This window comes from Xyrauchen texanus, chromosome 7 (assembly GCF_025860055.1).
Source record: "Xyrauchen texanus isolate HMW12.3.18 chromosome 7, RBS_HiC_50CHRs, whole genome shotgun sequence".
Classification (NCBI taxonomy): domain Eukaryota; kingdom Metazoa; phylum Chordata; class Actinopteri; order Cypriniformes; family Catostomidae; genus Xyrauchen; species Xyrauchen texanus.
The window spans coordinates 9151660-9171116 of record NC_068282.1 but is presented as its reverse complement, the minus strand read 5'-3'; the positions used below and the strand labels follow the sequence as shown (position 1 = coordinate 9171116).

The window sequence follows — 19457 nt, the reverse complement described above, 5'->3', positions numbered from 1 at the left end:
CTTACCTTAAAAACATGTACCCCACCCCTTTTCTCCAGACTTGAAAAGAGTGATAATATTTCATTTACTCCATTTTCAGACTAACTTATTTTCTCCTCGGCTTGTCGACACTAATCAAGATCCAAATTGAACGAAGTTCTAGAATTGTTATTAGCAGTATCAAATATTCATAATTTCCACTTTGTAGAATGGCCCCTAAGTATTTTGACACTCAAGCCACTCTTGCACATGCACACTGTAAAAAATACATATAAACGTTTAGAAACTTAAAAAAGCAGCCCAACAAGTTGCAAAGCATTTTTGTGTTGACTCAACTTCAGGCAAATGAGTTGTACCAACTTAACAGTTCAAGTTGAAGTAATACAGTAATAAGTTATTGACCAATCAGCAACCTTAAAATGTTAATGATTTCTACAAGTAGATCTAAGTTCAATAAACTTGAATTTTTAAGTTGCTCTGACTTAAATGGCATAAATGTTGACTGTATTTATTGTTTTAAGTCATTTGAACTTTTTCTACATTAGATAGTCCAATCAACTTTTAAAATGTAGTTCATCTGACAAAACTGAAGTTGAATTTTTTAAAAGTGTATGGATGCCATTGCATTAAATGAAAGTGATGATGCCGACCCTTTCTCAGAACTAACACCACTTTTCAGAGCCATTTTGCAATTTCTTTTTAACCATCTGGTCCCAAGATTAATTTTAGTGTATTTATAAAGCCATTTCCCCTCAAGTTCACATGTTCCACTAAAGTTTGACAACAAGAAACGTCTTAAAAACATTTTGGTCTTCATTTTGAACAGTAGGCCTATATCAATCTTTCTTTAAAAGAAATGCTACTTGGTCAGATATATGGATACCTAATGTAATGACATACCTAATATTAACAAATAGAACCTTAATATATACAGTACAGTGTTCCCTAATTACACATTCTACCTGTATATGACCCATTAGTGACACCTGGTGGCTGCACACCAAACACTTATAAGGCAACCGGAAATATGAAGGATTATATGTTAAGCAAACCTATTATATTACACATGTCAAGCATAATGTCTTTCTATCCATCCTCAGCACTGCTTCCAAGGTTTGCAGTACAGTTATCTGCACTACATATGTCGTCCATGGTTCTCAGAACACATCGCTGAGCAATCAGGAAATGATACAGCAATGTTCTGCTTAACTCAGCAGAACAAATTCAGCTTAGACTGGCATATTTTCATACTGTAAGCAATTTAAAGTAGTCTGCATTTTGTTATTTTTGACAAGCCAGACAATGCTGTGGGCTTGACATACTGTACCATGATAAGACATCCTTGTGGAGATGACTTCAGCTGGTCTAATCTCTGCCATGGTCACAGTCACTACATTTATAAATCATTAAGCTTCTAGTCCTCTTAAATAATTAAATTAGTTAAACATTGTTCAAGTCTTTATCATTTTATGCTTATCTTTGCAGCTTTAGTTTTTAGTCATTCTGGCTATTCTCTTCAAAACTCGGCAGAAAAGGACCTTAATTAAAATTTTAATTATGCTAATGTTAAATATAGAAATGATAGGGATAATATGCACATACTTTGATAATATGATTATTCTAATTCCTTATAAAGTTCAAATGAGTACAAGAACTTCACTAAACATTAAAAATGAATTAGTGATAAGTGACCCTTAAATAATATAAAAACACAATGAATTATTGATAAAACTCATGATTTGATTTTCCATAAACATTACTAGAACAGAACACCAGGACATTATTTTAGTTTATTTCCACTGTCTATAAATATTTCCAACCCACTTTTAAATAATTACTTAGAAAAATAACAGAACAAATATACAGATCTATGTACTTTCTTTGAGATAGAGCACTCAGTCAAGTTCTTTATATATATATATATATATATATATATATATATATATAATATAAAGGTGCTGTACAGTATTTAAACATTTACATGAATCAGACCACATTATATCGAGACCATGGTTCTAAAGTGAATCTAGGACTCACTTTTAAACATGGATGACTGATATGAGCAAAGTATGTACAGCAGATGATGCTAGCATTGCTTATATGACATTTTTAAACATTTTGTCCCATTTAAATATATATGAAATCAAGCTTTAGCATCGAAGTATGTCATATGCACAAAACACACTGTAACACCATCACAACTTATTGTAAACAATAAAATTATCTTAGTAATTTGATGTGTTTGAGTATTCATCATTTATATTCAAGCTGTGCTACTCAGCTTTTAGATAGATATCCATACCCCGAGGTCATTATCATTAAAACACATTCTACACAACATATGCATATTTGAAATCATGTCATTTTCAGTAGAGTTCAACCTTAACCTTACAAGTTAATCTTGGGCACATTTTTGATCTCAAAACCTTAATCAGCCATAAATAAGCCCTTTCAGATACTACCCACAACTGACTATCATGTGTCATTAGCAAGCATGGACAAAATGAGTTGATCATCATATTGATAGAGGAAATTGTATCCACCATATTCCTATTTAAAATTTGTCATCCTCTTATTCATATTTTTTAAATGGGAATCATTTGGGTGAATTACAAAAACAAAAACCATGTTCAGGTCATATTTCACCCCAAAATCAAAAAAAAGAAGAAAAAAAGAAAATTATACACACACGCGCACACACACGCATATTTTATAGTACATTGCATTGCAATATCATTTTATTAAAATTAAGCACAATTTTCCCCAAAATTCTCATTACTGCATGCATCTGGATGTTTTACCTTTGCGTTTGTATGGAATTCACATTATTATCAATAATGATTATCAATACAGTTCAATAAAAAAAAAAATAAATTCTGTAATCCAATCATTTTTATTTAAATCATTATTAACTATAGGCAGTACAACAAATAATTTGATGTATAAATTATTACAATGTAATCAACTTTTTTTTTTTCACATTACAGTATGAAGAATGGCATTTTTAAAATGAAATCTATTATTTATTTCTCCTGATTTTGGGATGAAAAATGACCCAGATATGTTCTTGACAAATATAAAGTAGTACAGTATAGCATCTCATAACTACTGTGTGTGTATATATATATATATATATATATATATATATATATATATATACACACACACACACACACACACACACACACACACTATATATATATATATATATATATATATATATATATATATATATATATATATATATATAATATGAAATCTGATTTGATAGACTATTCAAAAATACATTTGCATGTACCATTAGTTTTGTGGCAAGTCAAAACAGTTGCTACAAGTTAAAACTACCACGGTGCTTTGCATGAGCCTGTATCTCTAAACCTAAATAAATGTCACAATTTCATAGAGCTACATGTGTCTATATTCATATACTGTACATGTTTTCAATAAATAAACATTTGATAATGTTCTTGGTATAATAAAGCACAAGTGTCTGGTCATTTGCAGTTATAATATTTGGAGATCAAGGAATCAACAATCGGGAAGAAAGAGAACAGTCTTGAAAAGTCCCTGGTAAAGCCCCCAGTTGTGACGACAGTTCTTATTTACAAAGCTTGGAAACATAAGACAAACTGGGCGGGTCTTAAAGGCATGCAAAAAAGTGTTGTGTTCTAGATTGCGTGCGGAAAATAAAATATTCTTTGGGGTAAGGACTTAGCTTTTGTGACTGAAACATGAACTTGCACTGATGTTTTGGTGATTGATGGGGAATGTTCCCTTAAATTGCATAAGGAATAATTGCATCCTGATGTGTTTAGAGAGTCCTCATGTTGTTTAATGTCAGTTGGCATGAAGAAAATTAAAAGAGGCTGTCCAGACAAAATGAAGCTCCATGCCTTTGGCCACAAAGCTGTAGAAATTGCCTGTCAAAATTGTCCAAGTCTATTACGTTTATAAGGAGTGATCTCTTGGACTGCATAAAAGGCAGCTTGGATGAAGCTTCATGTCAACATGTTGTGACCGAACCGGTTTATTTGTATATCAGTGCGAATGATAAGTTGCTGATTACAAACATAAATAAAGTATTAGAGTTTGAATCCTTAAGAGCATGAATGTGTATGTGCTCAACTGGTTACCTGGCAAAGCTAGCAGGAGAGAGCCTAATCAATTCCTGGAAGGGAGACCTCCAGGGGGAAAAAAAGGTGTAATGCCAGACACACACTCTTCGCAAGTACGCAAATTCAGACACGAAGGATTTGTCAACACATTGCAAGCGTTAAAAACACTATGGTGTTAACAATCCTCAAATAGAATTATGTATTTGCGTAGAGTGTGTTTCAGGCCTCAGAACTTCAATGCCCATCGACAAGAAGAAGCTACTCGTGAACATCTCGCATCACTTCCTCACGAGTAAGAATGCGACAGTAGCTAGGGATCTTCCAAAGGCCATCGTTTAGTGGGCTCGAGCTGTCGAAGACTAGACTTGCCCTGTTGGGGATTGGGGCCATATCAGTGACAATGTCATCTTTCCTGCTATCACTCTCACTTCCTATGCTTTTGTTTTCTTTCCTGTCTATGATCCCGTTCATCATTTTCTTATTGTTTTCTTCTTTTGGATCCCTTGAAGATTTTTTATCCTGTGTTTGTTTACTCCTCTTCTCTACCTCTCTTCTTGATAAGTGGGTGCCATTATTTAATTGCTCTCCATCTTTTGTTGTTTCTGTCCTTTTGGTGTTTTTCAGTTCTGCCTCCCATTTTGGCTCAATCACTTTATCCACTCCCTCGCTCTTCCTCGCCCTCTCCTTGTCATCTCCAGTGTAATTTCGCTTCCATTCTCTAGAATACTGTTTTTTCATCTTCTCAGAGTCACTTTTCATCTGGTCCACCCTTGGCGTCCCCTTTTTACGATGTTTGTCTTTCCTTCCCAGCCCATCGCTAATTACCACTTCCTGTCCTTCAGACTTGGACTTCTTGGGACTAACTGAGTGACTCTGCTGGTTGGACTTCCTATTTTTGGTGGAGTCCTGAGATCTTAGTTGCAGGTTTTCTTTGTAGCTGTGAGCTTTGTCTTTGGATGGGCATTTGAATTTCTTTGTATCTCCAAGATCAAGGAGATTCTCTGCAGACAGACTCTTGATTCGGCAGTCCTTTGAGGCATTGGAAGAGCTGGAGTTTCGTGGTTTGGCAAGCTTCTCCACGGTGCTGTCTTTAGGACGTGGATCCTGGTGAGCAAGATCTAAGGAGGCATGCGAACGGGCAATTGAGTTTGACAGGTCTGATGTTCTCTTCTTCACTGATGTTGATGATGGATGAAAGAGAGTAGACTTGTGGGGAATTTTGGAAGTGTTGGATCCCTGTGGGTCAGGATGGATAATATCTCCTTGAGAACCTATGGGCAAAAAGATGTTCAGATCTACATTTGTAGCACAATCTTGCATAAAAACAGTATAATTAGTTAAACTGGATTTTTACATTTTCCCAAAAATAATTTTTTGGGTCTATGCAAAAGATGCAGGCACAACGTTCTGAGTGGTTTTTAGCATGTTGCTTAGCAGTTGCTAAGGTGTTATAGGTGGTTGCTAGGGCATTGCTAGGTGGTTGCTTAGGTGTTCTGGGTGGTTGCTTACAGGCAAAGTCAAGTTTGACTCACAAGTCAAACCAATCCCTAGATTTGGCTCGAGTCAAGTATAAATTCCTTTTTTGCTTGTTTAATTTTTAAAAGTAATATCACACCTCTCTGTTTAAGAGGTTGCATGATTTGAGGTATCATTCATGTCCATTGCATATATAGTGTATGAGTAATTTATATATAGTGTAAGTATGAATTTGAACTTTGAAAATAAGAACACCTAAGAAAATTCATGTTTTTTTACTCTAGTTTCATGTATTGATCAGGGCCAGTTCTAGAGTCAGTGGATATTGTGGGTTTAGCCCAGACCTCTTTGAATATACACCCACTGAGCACTTTATTAGAAACACTACGGTCCTCTACTGTTGAAGCCCATCCACCTCAAGGTTTGACATGTTGTCCATTCTGAGATGCTATTCTGCTCACTACAATTGTACAGAGTGGTTATCATGAGTTACCAAAACCTTGACCTCTCTCATCAACAAGACGTTTCCGTCTGCAGAACTGGAGCTCACAGGATGCTATTTGTATTTGGCACCATTATGAATAAACTTGAGACTATTGTGTGTGAAAAATTCTAGGAGATCCACAATTACAGAAATTCTCAATCCAGCCGTCTGGCACCAACAATCATGCCACATTCAAAATCACATTTTTCCCCATTCTGATGGTTGATATGAACATTAACAGAAGCTCCTTACCCTTATCTGCATGATTTAATGCATTTCACTGTGGCCACATGATTGGCTGATTAGATAATCACATGAATATGTAGGTGTTCAGGTGTTACTTAAAAATTGCTCAGTGAATGTATATGGGGCCATCTTTAGATGAAATCATTTTTTAATAAAAGTTTCAATGTTACATCTGTGAGGTTTTATTTATATAGTAAGTCTTTAAATATTACCAAAACTAAAGTTGAATGGTCACAGTAACTTCTGTCTTAGTCTCAGACATGCTCAAAGATCTGAAGTTGCATGCTTTTAACACTATGTACTTCAAAACACTTTTTTTTCCCTCCCTTTTGGCTTTCAGTTGTTTAACACTCAGTGTGAACAATTGACATTTACATTTACATTTATGCATTTGGCAGACGCTTTTATCCAAAGCGACTTACAGAGCCCTTATTACAGGGACAAGCCCCCCGGAGCAACCTGGAGTTAAGTGCCTTGCTCAAGGACACAATGGTGGTGGGTGTGGGGATCTAACCAGCGACCTTCTGATTACCAGATCAATAGCCTATTATTGCTTTGGTGCATGTTTTAAGTTAGTTTAGAAGATAGACGGCTGTAAATAGGCTAATATAGGTGCCTTTGAGGAAATTTTTTTGATTTTCCAAACTTTACCAGGTTCATGGCACTGTGTCTTAATAAAAAGAGTTTTGCAAAATTCGCAAATGTTTTGACTTGTGACGTTTGGCACATCTGTATATACTACTCTTTGTTTTCAGGGTTATATATCTAAATACTTGGTACTTACTGCATCTGGATGGACCAACTCAACACAGATTCCAAAATCAATATGTGAATCGCGAGCCCTCCTCTTGCATACGTGAACATACGCATAAGTACTGGAAAGTAGCCACCAATAAGACAGTGAACTGAATTGGTATTTACAGCTATCATTAATTTATATATTACATAATATTTAAATATATTTATATATTTACCACAGCACTGCTATTTTTGACATCACTACAGGATGACAAAAACATTCAGGTCTTTACTGAAAACATTCAGGGCTTAAGCTCCGAAAGCCCACCCCAAGAGCCGCCCATAGTACTGATCAAACTATTTTTGTTTTGTGTAATACAAGCAACCCCTTTGCGAAAGTGATTTTTCATTAAATCTGCAGACTTGCACAAAACAGCAAAGAAGTTTATAGTTTGTAAAGAGCAAGAAGAGCACAGAGAAAGTCCAATTACCAAAGAAAGAAAAGATGACCATAAGGAAAACAGGCTGTTAGTGATGGTGCTCCTGGGGGTAGTAGCACACCGCAGAAGAGCTTACACAACCTGTACAGGAGAGAGAGAAAAAGAAAGAAAGAAAGTAAGAAAGAAAGAAAGAAAGATATTGAAGTTAGCAAGCAAACCTGTGGTCCTCTTGATGTGTTTTTGATGAAGTGTCTGTATATCATAACTCACTGTTTTCAGATAAGAGGGCTTGTGGTCGCAGTAATAGTAGCACTTTGTTTCCTCCAGCCTGGATGAGCTCAATTGCTCTAGTGTGACTGATGCCTTGTGTCTGTTCCCCATTGATCTCCACTACCTGATCTCCTACCTGAGGAAAAATGTATGGGAAACATTATTGCTATACAATTTTTTTTATAATTTGGGTGATATTGTCACAAGTTCATACAGGCCATTAAAGTGATGATTTAGTTCCTGGAAAGTGGTAGACAAGACTATCGGTGAGACTGATTAATCAGACAATATTTAACAATTTTGGGATTATCAACATCAGCTGATATTCATCCTTACTTGCCATTTAATTTAAATTAAATGTATATCTTTATAATATCAGCCACAGGCCATCTTATTCACCAGATATTGGAATCAACATCTACCATTGAAAAAAACCCATATCAGTTGATCACTAATGGGAAGTTTTTATGTAATATCGAATATTTCTTGATTTTTTAAGATGAAAGAAGCAGCATGTTAAATGGCCCTTTTAATTCTAAGTGAAATGGAAAATGTTCACACTAAATTATGAGTATTATAAGTACTAGGATACTTTCTAAATTGTCAAGATTGCATCACTACCACTACGTATGCATTTTATGCGGGTAAAGTCACATATGTGTTCTTGGGTTAAATCCATCCTGCAGATTTCGCCCTAAATTCAGTGAAGATGAAAAAACTAAAATATCTGCAGATTCCGTCGGGGCCTGAGCACAGATCTGGTGTGTGAGTTATTAAAAAGTGTGGTGTTGTACTGACGTGTATTCTGCCATCCTGTAGTGCAGGGCCATCTTCAGCCAGTCGCAGGATGTAAAGGCCCATGTTATACTCTGTGCCACCTCTCAGACTGAAGCCAAAACCACGAGAACCACGCTCCAACTCAACTGCTATACAGCCCTATGTAGGAAAAAGTGTATTCTTGTAAAAAAAATTGTCAATGGTTTTATAAATTTGTCTTAAAATCTGGTTTAATCTTCATCTAAGTTACAATAATGCACCAAAAAATGTCTGTTTTAACTAATAACACAAATTATTGTTTTGAACTTATTGAAAACATGATTCCGACATTAACAGTGAAGGTTGGAAAAGCTACAGTATGTGAACCCCTAGGCTAATGACGTCAACAAAAGCTAATTAGAGCCAGGAGTTGGCAAACCTGGCATCCAATTAATGAAACAAGATTGGAGGTGTGGGTTAGAGCTACTTTGACTTATAAAAAGCACTTTAACATTTTGAGATCGCTATTCAAAAGACATATGATCAAGAATTGTTGCTTTGCAAACAGCTGAAAAGGGTTACAAAGTTATCTTAAATAGATTAAATATTCATCTACCACAGTTAGACAAATCGATTTAGTACTGTGGCTACTCTCCCTAGAAGTGGCTGTCCAGCCAAGATGACTCAATTGGGCACACAGCAGACTGCTCAATGAGGTAAAAAAAGAATCCTAGATGAAAGTTAAAACATGAATGAATCATTGGAACTGGTTAACAGTTCTGTTCATGAGTCTATATTGAAAATATTACACATGCATGGTTTCCAGGCAAGACACCATGAAGGAAGCCACTGCTTCGCAAAAAAAACATTGCTGCATGCCTGAACACTACTGGGAAAATGTTTTGTGGACTGATGAAACTAAGGTTGAATTGCTTGGAAAGAACAAATAGCACTACGTATGGTGTAAAAAGGGCACCGAACAGCATGAAAACATCATCCCAACTGTGAAGTACGGTGGAGGGAGCATCATGATTTTGGACTGCATTGCTGCTACGGGGCCTGGAATGCTTGCAATCATCGAGGGAAAAATGAATTCCCAAGTTTATCAAGATCTCCTACAGGATAATGTCAGGGTGGCTGTGCACCAGCTGAAGCTCAGTAGAAGTTGGGTGTTGCAGCAGGACAATGACATTAAACATCAAAGTAAATCCACAACAGAATGTCTTAAAATACAGAAAATCCACCTTTTGAAGTGGCAGTCAAAGCCCAAACCTTAACCCAATAGAGATGCTGTGGAATGACCTCAAAAGAGCCGTTCACACAGACATCCTAACGCCGGGATCACACATCCTCAGTGAGTGGGTCGTGAGTGGCACATTTTTGTTTAATTGTTTATTTGTTTTTATTTGTTAATAACCAAAAGCAAATGAAATGCATTTAAGCCAAACCTACAATACATTACAATCAGCATACAAACAAACACAAATTAACTCAAATGAATAAATAAACCGCATTGCTTTTGCATGTTTATGTATAGGGATGTATGGGCTTTACTACATTAACTGATACGACCAAGTTCACTGATAAACATGCACATGACATAACTGCCGTTTTTGTTGAAGCGACAATTTACCTCTTTTGGATTCGCATGGCCACAACAATGGAAGAGACCTGACTGATTGTGGAGGTTAAGAATGACAAAGTGCTGTACAATCCTCAGCATTTATTATTGAAGGATTTATTAGCAAAGGAAAATGTGTGGGATACAGTAGCTTCAGCAGATTTTTGCAGATGTTAAGTTAATGTTTTAATTTACAGTATGCCTTCATGTCATACAATTTAGTCAAAATAACTTGTTTTTTCAGGTGTTTTAACAAACAAACAAAGAAGTGCTGTTATTTGAATGTTATTACTTATTTAATAATTTATGGGCTGTCAGGCTGGATACAAACTCTAGAAGCAGGAACACTCTGACTAAATGCAGATGACTAAGGACCCATTACTGTGTGGGCTGGGGTCTATCTGTAAACTATTTATCATTGTGGTGTAAATGTTGTCCTCCAACATATGTACAAATGATTTAATGTAGACCAAATTTGTTATAGTAATCAATTACCCTATCTCAAAAAATGACGTTATTTAGGTAGAGTGTGTGATGTAAAGCGTGACTCTTGCCTGTTTGGAGTTGGTGACACACAGTGTTCCCTGATCACTCATGGGAAGAGATTTATACTCCATCCATGCAAGCTCATCCCTGATCTCATCCATATCCAAAACATACCTGCACACATACAGTATAAACCATAAGCATGGCAGAGGCCCCTCCATAAGTTATTAAAGCTTAATCTATGGCTGTAGAATTTGACTACCCACAGACATTCCAGAATACATGTATGACCAATTTTCAGGCTGATTTAAATAAAGGTAATAGTAGACTGCACCTCTCATCCTGTGTAGTGGATTTCAGAATCTTGTGCTGTGGTGCTGGACTTTGTTTGGCTGAGCTGGCTCCTGAGGGCGGGCCTTTGTACTCTACACAGCCAATTAAAAGAGATTTGAATAAAGTCATGTAGAATAAAATAAATATTCATCACAAAACCGCATTTATGACCCATTGTCCTTCTCTAATGTATTATCTGCTAATTGAAATCTGTAAAATATTCAATGAGACAGAAATGTAAGGTAGCCTCTGATAATTTACATATTTTTGTTTATGCATTCATACACATGATCTAATATATATTAAACACAAACACACACAAAAAAATTAAATGTGCATTTTCATGCTTTGCATTTAAACTAGGGTATTAATTGATCTAAGTGACCCTTACAAAATATTTGATTTAAACATGTGTGAATAATTGGTATCAAATGTCACTGTGGTTATTAGCATTTAATTTGAAGCTACATTATTTCCCTAGTGTGTCAAATCACAACATGTATAGTTCATTATTTAACTCACCCTCCTCAGGAACCACGGTGAGTGTGACCGAGTTTCCAGCGTCTTTGATAAATTGAACAATCTCGTTGTGCGAGAGCTCTATGATAGACTGACCATTCACAGCACAAATGCGGTCACCCACATTCAGCAAACCGCAGCGATCCGTCGGACTGCCCTCGATTATACGTCCAATCTTGTGAGGGATCACTGCAATGCACACTTATATAAATAACTTAGCAGCATTGACACGGTTTGCTGTGATTTCTGTTGTGTACCCTTCTCTAAACTCCACCCCCCTTTTTGAAGTATCAGTTGCTAAGTTAGGATTGGGCAGTAACCATTATAAAGTGGGGCTTAGCAAAGGGTCAATTTTCGCTCTGAATGGTAATGTGGTTTGTTGGATGGCTACAATATCAAATCTTTGTGTAAATAATGTGTCTATTTGCCAAACAACTTTGGATCGTGCATGAATGAATTTGTGTCACCGACACATGCTCTTACCTCCAGGTGGCGGTTTGCTTTTCGAGGTCAGAATGACAAAACCGAAGCCCTCGTTATCTTTACGATTAAGCGTGATATCAAACGACTCCTGGTCCTTGACGCTTGGCACCTGTATACGTGGAAGCCGCGGTGAGCCATTCACAAGGGTCAGAGCGCCGCTCCCAACATCCTCTGAGGCATCTATAGTGGAGAAGATTACATAGACTGACCTTTAATGAAAGCTTTTCAGACAGTTAATTACATTCCAGAGTTAGTTTTTATGTCCAAGCACTATCAGTCTGCAAAGCCTCACCTCTGTAAATGACCTTCCTGCGAACAGAGAGGAGCACTTGTCCATTGCGGGCTGCATTGGTCATTAGATCCAAAACTTGTTTGTGAGATTTCCCGTTAACCGTGATGCCATCAATGCCAATGAGCTCATCTCCGGCCCTCAGACGGCCCTCTTTCTCTGCTGCGCCCTGGGGAATGATGGCACCAATATACACCTAATGGGAAAAGACGGATAGCTAGTTTTAGAGCCAAGACAGAAAGTCGATCCTCTAATAAATGACATAAATACAGTGCATGAGTATAATTATTCAGTAATTTGGTTACTGTGGACTCACTGGCTGTTCTGCACCTTCTCCACCCAGCACACGGAAGCCAAACCCTGACTCCTGATCTCTCTTAATGAACACATCCAGCTCTTTACAGTGAGATATTGCAGGAAGAGATCCTACAAGACCACAGTTATATGGAGGCACCATAAACAAACTCATTCAAAGAAACCACGTAATAATTCTTACAATAAGTATAACAAATAATGTGTAAAACCAATAATAGCAATTGCTCCATTGAATTGTAGAGGGCAATTCTAAGCCCTTAGGTATAGTTCACCCAAAAATTAAAAAGCTATCATCAGTTACTCACCCTCATGTCATGCAAAACCCATATGATATTTTGTATTTTTTTTATGCAAGGAGCATGAGAGCTGACATTTAGCAGCTGCTGTTTTCCATACCACAACATTAGTTGGTGATTCAGGCCATGAAGCTTAAAAAAGGATAAAAATGTATCATAGAATTATCGTAGAATTAGTCCATACGACTCATGCACTATATCCCAAGTCTTCTGAGGCCATACGATACCTTTGTGTCAGGAACAGACTGAATTTTAAGTCGTTATTAAAAATAAAAAAGTCTATATAATGACGTTAACCCATTTGCAGATTGATTTCTCTGAAATGTTTTGTTTAAGCATCCTGACTAGCCTGACACAGCAACACTGGCTCAACTAACGGCTTGACTTTGGGGCAGTACTAATGTTTGTCAGTTATAATTTTGCAATTCTACAAGGTGAATCTAGAAGCACTGAAACTACACACTTTATCTATACATTTCAGTGAATATAATGCATGAATCACACTGACTACTTTCATGGTGCATTTATGGTACTTTTAGTTTCTTTTTGGAGCCTGACAGTATAAATTACCATCCACTTGCATTGTATGGAAAAGAACAGCTTGAATATTCTGCTTAATACCTACTTTTGTTCTTCACAGATGGAAGAATCAAATTCATCCCGGTTTTAAAATACATGAGGTACTTATTTGTGAGTAAATAATAGCATTCAACTAATTATGTCCGACTAAAACAGGCTCCACAACATGGTGGTGTTACAGTTTCCTCCTTGCAGCATTACTTCAGCACATACTTACCTATGCTCTCTGGCAAGGCTTTGGGTTTTCTGTAGTGGAGTGAAGCATCTTGTTTTGGTGAGTTGCATGGCAGTGTTTTTGAGTGATAGGTCAAAGCCGGGGGTACCATGATGTCATGGCAACGGTCCAGAGTCTCCGTGCTGGCACTCATTCCATGTCTCTGTTGGGATAAAAGGGGAGAGTAGATGCTTTTAAGACCATTTCACAAAACTGCCAGCAGAGTGCACACAGATATGGAGTCTTACAAACAACATATACTGTACACTGCTCTGGCTATACAGTATCTCCACAGGGAATGCCAACCAATGCATATAGGTTCAATATTTTAAGTGTATTTTGCCTTTCTATAAAAATTAACAGCAGACACAGAAACATGATTATTAACATAAAGCTTGTGCCTTTATGGTTTGTTTAGCTGGGAAAGGAAGATTCACATAATCCATATGCAAATAAAATCTATCTAACAGCCTCTGTGACAGAAGGGACTCTTCATAGACAAGCATTGTGATTAAGATCTTATCTTGCAGGAAGCCCATAGGAAAATTAAGCCTACCACAAGAATTTGAAACAAAAATTACATTACTGATTATGTAAATGTTAGATACTGTACATATGTGCGCTTTGTGAATACATATATACACACATGTACAATCCTTGGTATTAGGGGCCTAGAGATGGGCCATATTGCAATTAATATAAAATAAGTGGTGCTTACCAATGCAAAACTCACAGCCACATTGCTATGGTGTTTTGGGTGGTTGCCAGGGTGTTGCTATGTGGTTGCTAGGTGGTTTCTTATGCCGAGTTTGCACTACACGATTTTAGGACCAATTTATAGGTAAATCAGAGCTCGCTCCCGTGAGCATGTATGAATTATAAAAGACGCAATCTGAGAGAATCGCCGACGCTTCGCCTTTGTCTGCCAGATATCTAGCATGTTAAATATCTGGACCTGTCTGCGATTCCAAATCATGCGATGTGAAATGTGTTTTGAATGAATGCAACTGCAGCGTTAACCTACAGCCAATGATAGAGCAAGAAACGGGGCAGGGGACGTTTCAGTGGGAGGAGTCCTGATGTACCTGCAACAGAACATTTACTAGCATGACATATGATCATGCATTTGTTTTCATATCTCGTATCACTTCTCACGTGTACTCTGTTGTGAAATGTAATTTGGAGTCCAGGCAGGGTCGTCTGGGATTCGTCAATAGTGAAACGTTTTGTAATGTGTTCACCCCTGTCACCGATTCCTCGTGTAATATGAAAATCCTACGACTTCCATGACAAGACAGACAGTTGTGTAATATGAACGGTACCACAATCCGACATCTTTGAAATTCGTGTAGTGTGTAGGAGGCATTGCTGGCCCAAGTCAAAAGAGCCCATCCCAAGAGTCTCTAAAATATTCTTCTCCTTAGGTATGGCTCAGATCCCTCCTTCAATGTAAATCTGTGGGATTTCTTCATGATACTTTCCTTAGCAAACACCAATAATGAGTGATTATGTAAATGTTGGTTGCATATGTGAAATTAACATGTATGCCCATATCGTAGGTTATCTTGAGAAGGGCCATACCATAATTTAGAGGTTGACAGATAGTAGGTTTTGCTGATACCAACAATAAAGGTGGTGGAAAAGACCGATAAATCAGATTATAGTTTTTAAAATCAATTTATAGAATGTTAAAATGTTTTCTTAGTCTTTCGTTCCCATGCACAGGGATAGAGGCTACAAGTACATACAATTCTAAATGCAGCTTATTGTACAATAAAAATTCCAATAATTAAAATACGGTGCTTAACGTGAGACATGAGATATAAACAAGCCCGAAATACACCCTGGACTCTTATTTTGAAATTACAGACTTGGCTCCGTTACTTCACTATATGTAAGTATTTACCAAATTAAGCTGGTTGTAGCCTATATATTTACCAAATTAAGGGTTTTAGGGATATATATTTCACCAGATGAGGTTTAATGAGGAATAAGGTTAATTATTATTCACAAGATATGAAGCTGAAGGCATGTTGTATATGCTGATGGGGCATGTTTCCATAGAGCCTAATTTTCTTTGAATGCTCACGCTTCAATTTATAACACTTAGTTAACTAATCAAAATAACTAAATATCCACTGAAGTGAGTAGGGGTGTGCAGCAATGCCATTATCTGTATGTGTTCATATGAAAAAATGATCTGTATCTGTTACTGAATTTGTATAGAACCGGGTGAGGGCGGGGCTTAAATTGGAAGTGTGTCAAAACTAAATGAAACGCCCATTTTTAAGTGTTACTTTTACATTTATAGTTTCTATTAATAAAATATGCCTTGCATATGCCTTTTCATAATAATAGCCGAATAATAATAATAATAATTATTATTATTATATATTAATTATTTACACAAATATTATTTCATTCTTTTTTTTATAACCAGATGAAGCTGAATTTGTGGGCTACATTAACTTTGGAATATGTTGTGGTTTCTCCTGTTATTTCAGATATTAATATCTGCCTGAAACTGAATTTTCATTCATCTGTTCATGTATTACATTATTCTGGAGACAGGAGGTGTCAAGCAAAATGTGAAATGTCAAGCACACATTTTGCAGTGAATAATAAATACAAATTCAAACATTAAAAGAAATGAGAATAAAATCAATATAGCCTACAAACAGGTGAAAGTCCCTTAAGTCTATCAGGAATTTGTACGATAAGACAGCATTATGTAGTTGAATAATAATAATAATAATGTTAAATTTATATAGTGCCTTAACATTTTCAAATTTAGCACAGTTTAAAGAAGAAGAAGAAAAAAGATTGAGCATGTTTCATGTTTCTTCGTTTTACATGGCTGAATATCCCTAATAGATGACTACTCTATGGAGCATTTAAACCTTTATGAGCATTTCAACTTTTTTTCAGAATAAAGTCTTAACCAGTTAATAACTTTAATTGCTGATGTGGATATAAGTGGTCAACTTTAGGAGACGGAAAGACGAGCTCTGACATTAAATCACTTCAGGTCAGGAATTAAACACCGCACTAAGGTTTAGGCTATAAATAAATACATAAGAATCATGTGTGAATTGTGTGATACATTAACATAGACATTTCAAGAAATGGAAAGTGTATATGATGTTGTATCTTTATTAATATTTCACTCGACAAGCTACAGACGTGAACAATTAACAGAGGCCACAAATGGAGTTAAGACTGCACCCATCCGATCTGAAATCACAAGATGCGCATTTTCATTCATAAGTTTTACAGTATTTAGAAATACTGGCTGCAAAAATTCATACATTGGTTGTAATGTTGGCTATATTTATTTAAAATGTCACTTTATCCTTGTGCTTTTTGGATAATCAGTCATACAAATATTTTTTTAATTATTTGGATGAATCCGTTATTCATTTTGAAGTCATTATTCGTGCCTTTCTGAATAAGGTATTCGGCTTCGGCACATCCCTAGAAGTGAGGATAAAAATATGGATGAACATTGTGAATGATGAAAGATTTAGATAAATCAAATCCTTACGAGGTCACTGCTATACTGCAAAAAAAAACAACAATCGACACAGATTAATCAGTCAAACTGATTGTTTGAAATATTGTCTACTTCTACCGTATTTACTGTAAACCATAAGGTTTTGTCACTGTTGTACTGCCTGAGATTCTCAGTTTGTTTACGATCATGTGACTGATCTAATTATGATTTCCCCACATCAACAAGGCCATTATCATCTCTAAAATCTATTATCATACTCACAGGTCTTAAACTCTTCACAGGCGATGTCTGACCTAGAAACACAAGGAAAGGAAATGAGAAATAAGGAGTGATGAAGAAAAATAAATATATATAAAAGGTACTCATCATCATCGTCAGGATGAAAAAATAGAACTCGTTACTGAGATAGAAAGTTTCATGTCCTATTACAAAGACAGCATTGCATGTTTGCTGCCTCTCAAAGATATAAAAGGAATGAGAATACATTGTTTCAATGCTACATTATTAATTTCAATCCATCAAGCTAAAAAGCAACTCAAAGAGGCTGCGTCATTCAAGTGCTTTAAAGTGGGGTGTTTCTGAGCCAGTGAGCCAATTCAGGGCATTAATCAGGAGACATACATCATCCAGCAGCCATTAAAGATGTGTAGAATAAATGTACATAAGTAGAAAATGGTGACGGATACTACAGATGAATCCTCCAGAGAGATAAAATCTAAATTAAGAGGTGGAGAAAAGAATAGATCTGATTTCTCACCTACTGAATAATGGGGAGATAACCATGAAAAAAAGACAAAAGGGAAAATGGAGACTTTTAGCTTTTCCCTTCCAGCATATGTTGTGTTTTGGAAGCTGATTTGCTGGTGTCGCCACCAGACTTCTTTTCTACGTCATAGGCATAGTTCACCAAACAATGAATGCTCTATCATCATTTACTCACCCTCATGAAGTCTGCTTACCTTACTAAAACTTTTTCACACTGAACACATTTTGGGGTCTGCCTGCACTGATTTTCATTTGCTTTGCTATGTAAACATGCGCTATACAGACGTCTTTGACCTTTGCGCCACGTCTCGCTGTTTTTCAGGGTCTCACATTCATTGTGAACGGACCCTAATGCATCTGTGGGATGTTACCCTATACTCTCCAGCTCTCTTACCTCCTCTCAACACCAACAGGTTGACTTCACTTCCCACGGGCAGGTCCTTCAATATATCCACCACCTGCGCATGGCTCAGCATCTGCACATTCTGTCTGTTAATCTCCTTTATAACATCTCCTTTGAGCAGACCACGGCACCACTGCTCATCCAGTATCATTTTCACCTTCTGGCCCAGCGGAGAGTCTGCGATGGCGAACCCAAACCCACCAGGTCCCTTCATGATCGACACACTCACCAGCTCCGGATGTAGCATCCCAGTTTCGGGCCTATCGTTGGCACCGGCGGTGCTGGGAGGAAGTGCGGTGACCACAGGCCGCCCACTGGAGTCTGTGGTTACGTAGTGAAGCTCTTGGGAGGAACCATGGAGAGCATCACCTTTGACCAGCAATGGTTGGCCATTGATGAGGGGTACGGCAGTTACAATCTCTCCTGTTGGAGGAGGGGGAGGAGGGGGGAGGTCTTCACTATCCACGTCCACATCAGGGGGGAGCAAGTATCCGCGGCAGAGGACCATGTCAACGTACTGGTTAATGGGGATGCACTGGAACATATGTACAACGTCAGCGTGGGTCTTGCCTAAGACAAGTGTGCCATTAATCTCCACAATAACGTCACCTTGAATGAGAAGGAAGGGAAGAGTATGAGAAGACAAAAGTTAACAATCCTTAAAAAAGGTGAACTTCTTTGCAATCCATTTGTGTTTCGAAGGACACTAGATTAAGTATCGACAAATTCCTCTGGCATTTATCTAATTTTTTCACTCCTTAATCACCGCAAGTCTTTCTCATCCTAGAACAATTGTCTCATCCTGTTAAAGTGGTCATGACGTGAGGAAGCAAAATTTCCTTTATCTTTTGACATAAAAGGTCATTGTACTATAAAAACATCCTATCTGAAATACATAATGTCAGAACTAATATGCAGAGACAACTGTAAGCAAGTCATTTGTAGGTTGACTTCTACAAAGGCAGTGGCGAATTTGAAACATTGCTCTGTTTGTCCAACATGTCAACTTATGGAACATTTTGGGACTACCTTTATAGGTGAACTGTGTAATTTCTGTACCACTAGCATCACCAAACGGAACTGCAGCAAATATGACTGTTAACTTCACCATTAAATAAATACATTTAGGAGGTAAT

At 37.0% G+C, this 19457-nt stretch overlaps 1 protein-coding gene across 2 annotated transcripts in view; it reads right to left on the bottom strand.

Moving 5' to 3' along the window:
- Nucleotides 1-3243: 3243 nt before the first annotated feature.
- The window catches only part of LOC127646661 (membrane-associated guanylate kinase, WW and PDZ domain-containing protein 3), a 186611-nt gene continuing 170397 nt past the window's right edge, over nucleotides 3244-19457 (bottom strand). The window contains exons 10-22 of one of the 2 annotated variants that reach the window (XM_052130457.1): nucleotides 18313-18930; nucleotides 17415-17446; nucleotides 13643-13802; nucleotides 12552-12661; nucleotides 12239-12431; nucleotides 11947-12126; nucleotides 11467-11652; nucleotides 10946-11036; nucleotides 10680-10785; nucleotides 8547-8684; nucleotides 7749-7884; nucleotides 7530-7619; nucleotides 5231-5365 (exon numbers count right to left, since the gene is read on the bottom strand). In XM_052130457.1, the coding sequence (XP_051986417.1) occupies nucleotides 7567-7619; nucleotides 7749-7884; nucleotides 8547-8684; nucleotides 10680-10785; nucleotides 10946-11036; nucleotides 11467-11652; nucleotides 11947-12126; nucleotides 12239-12431; nucleotides 12552-12661; nucleotides 13643-13802; nucleotides 17415-17446; nucleotides 18313-18930 (2003 nt within the window). In that variant the 3' untranslated portion in view covers nucleotides 5231-5365; nucleotides 7530-7566. Of the gene's footprint in view, nucleotides 5366-7529; nucleotides 7620-7748; nucleotides 7885-8546; nucleotides 8685-10679; nucleotides 10786-10945; nucleotides 11037-11466; nucleotides 11653-11946; nucleotides 12127-12238; nucleotides 12432-12551; nucleotides 12662-13642; nucleotides 13803-17414; nucleotides 17447-18312; nucleotides 18931-19457 lie in introns of both variants that reach the window. The other variant, XM_052130456.1, reaches the window with a different exon arrangement.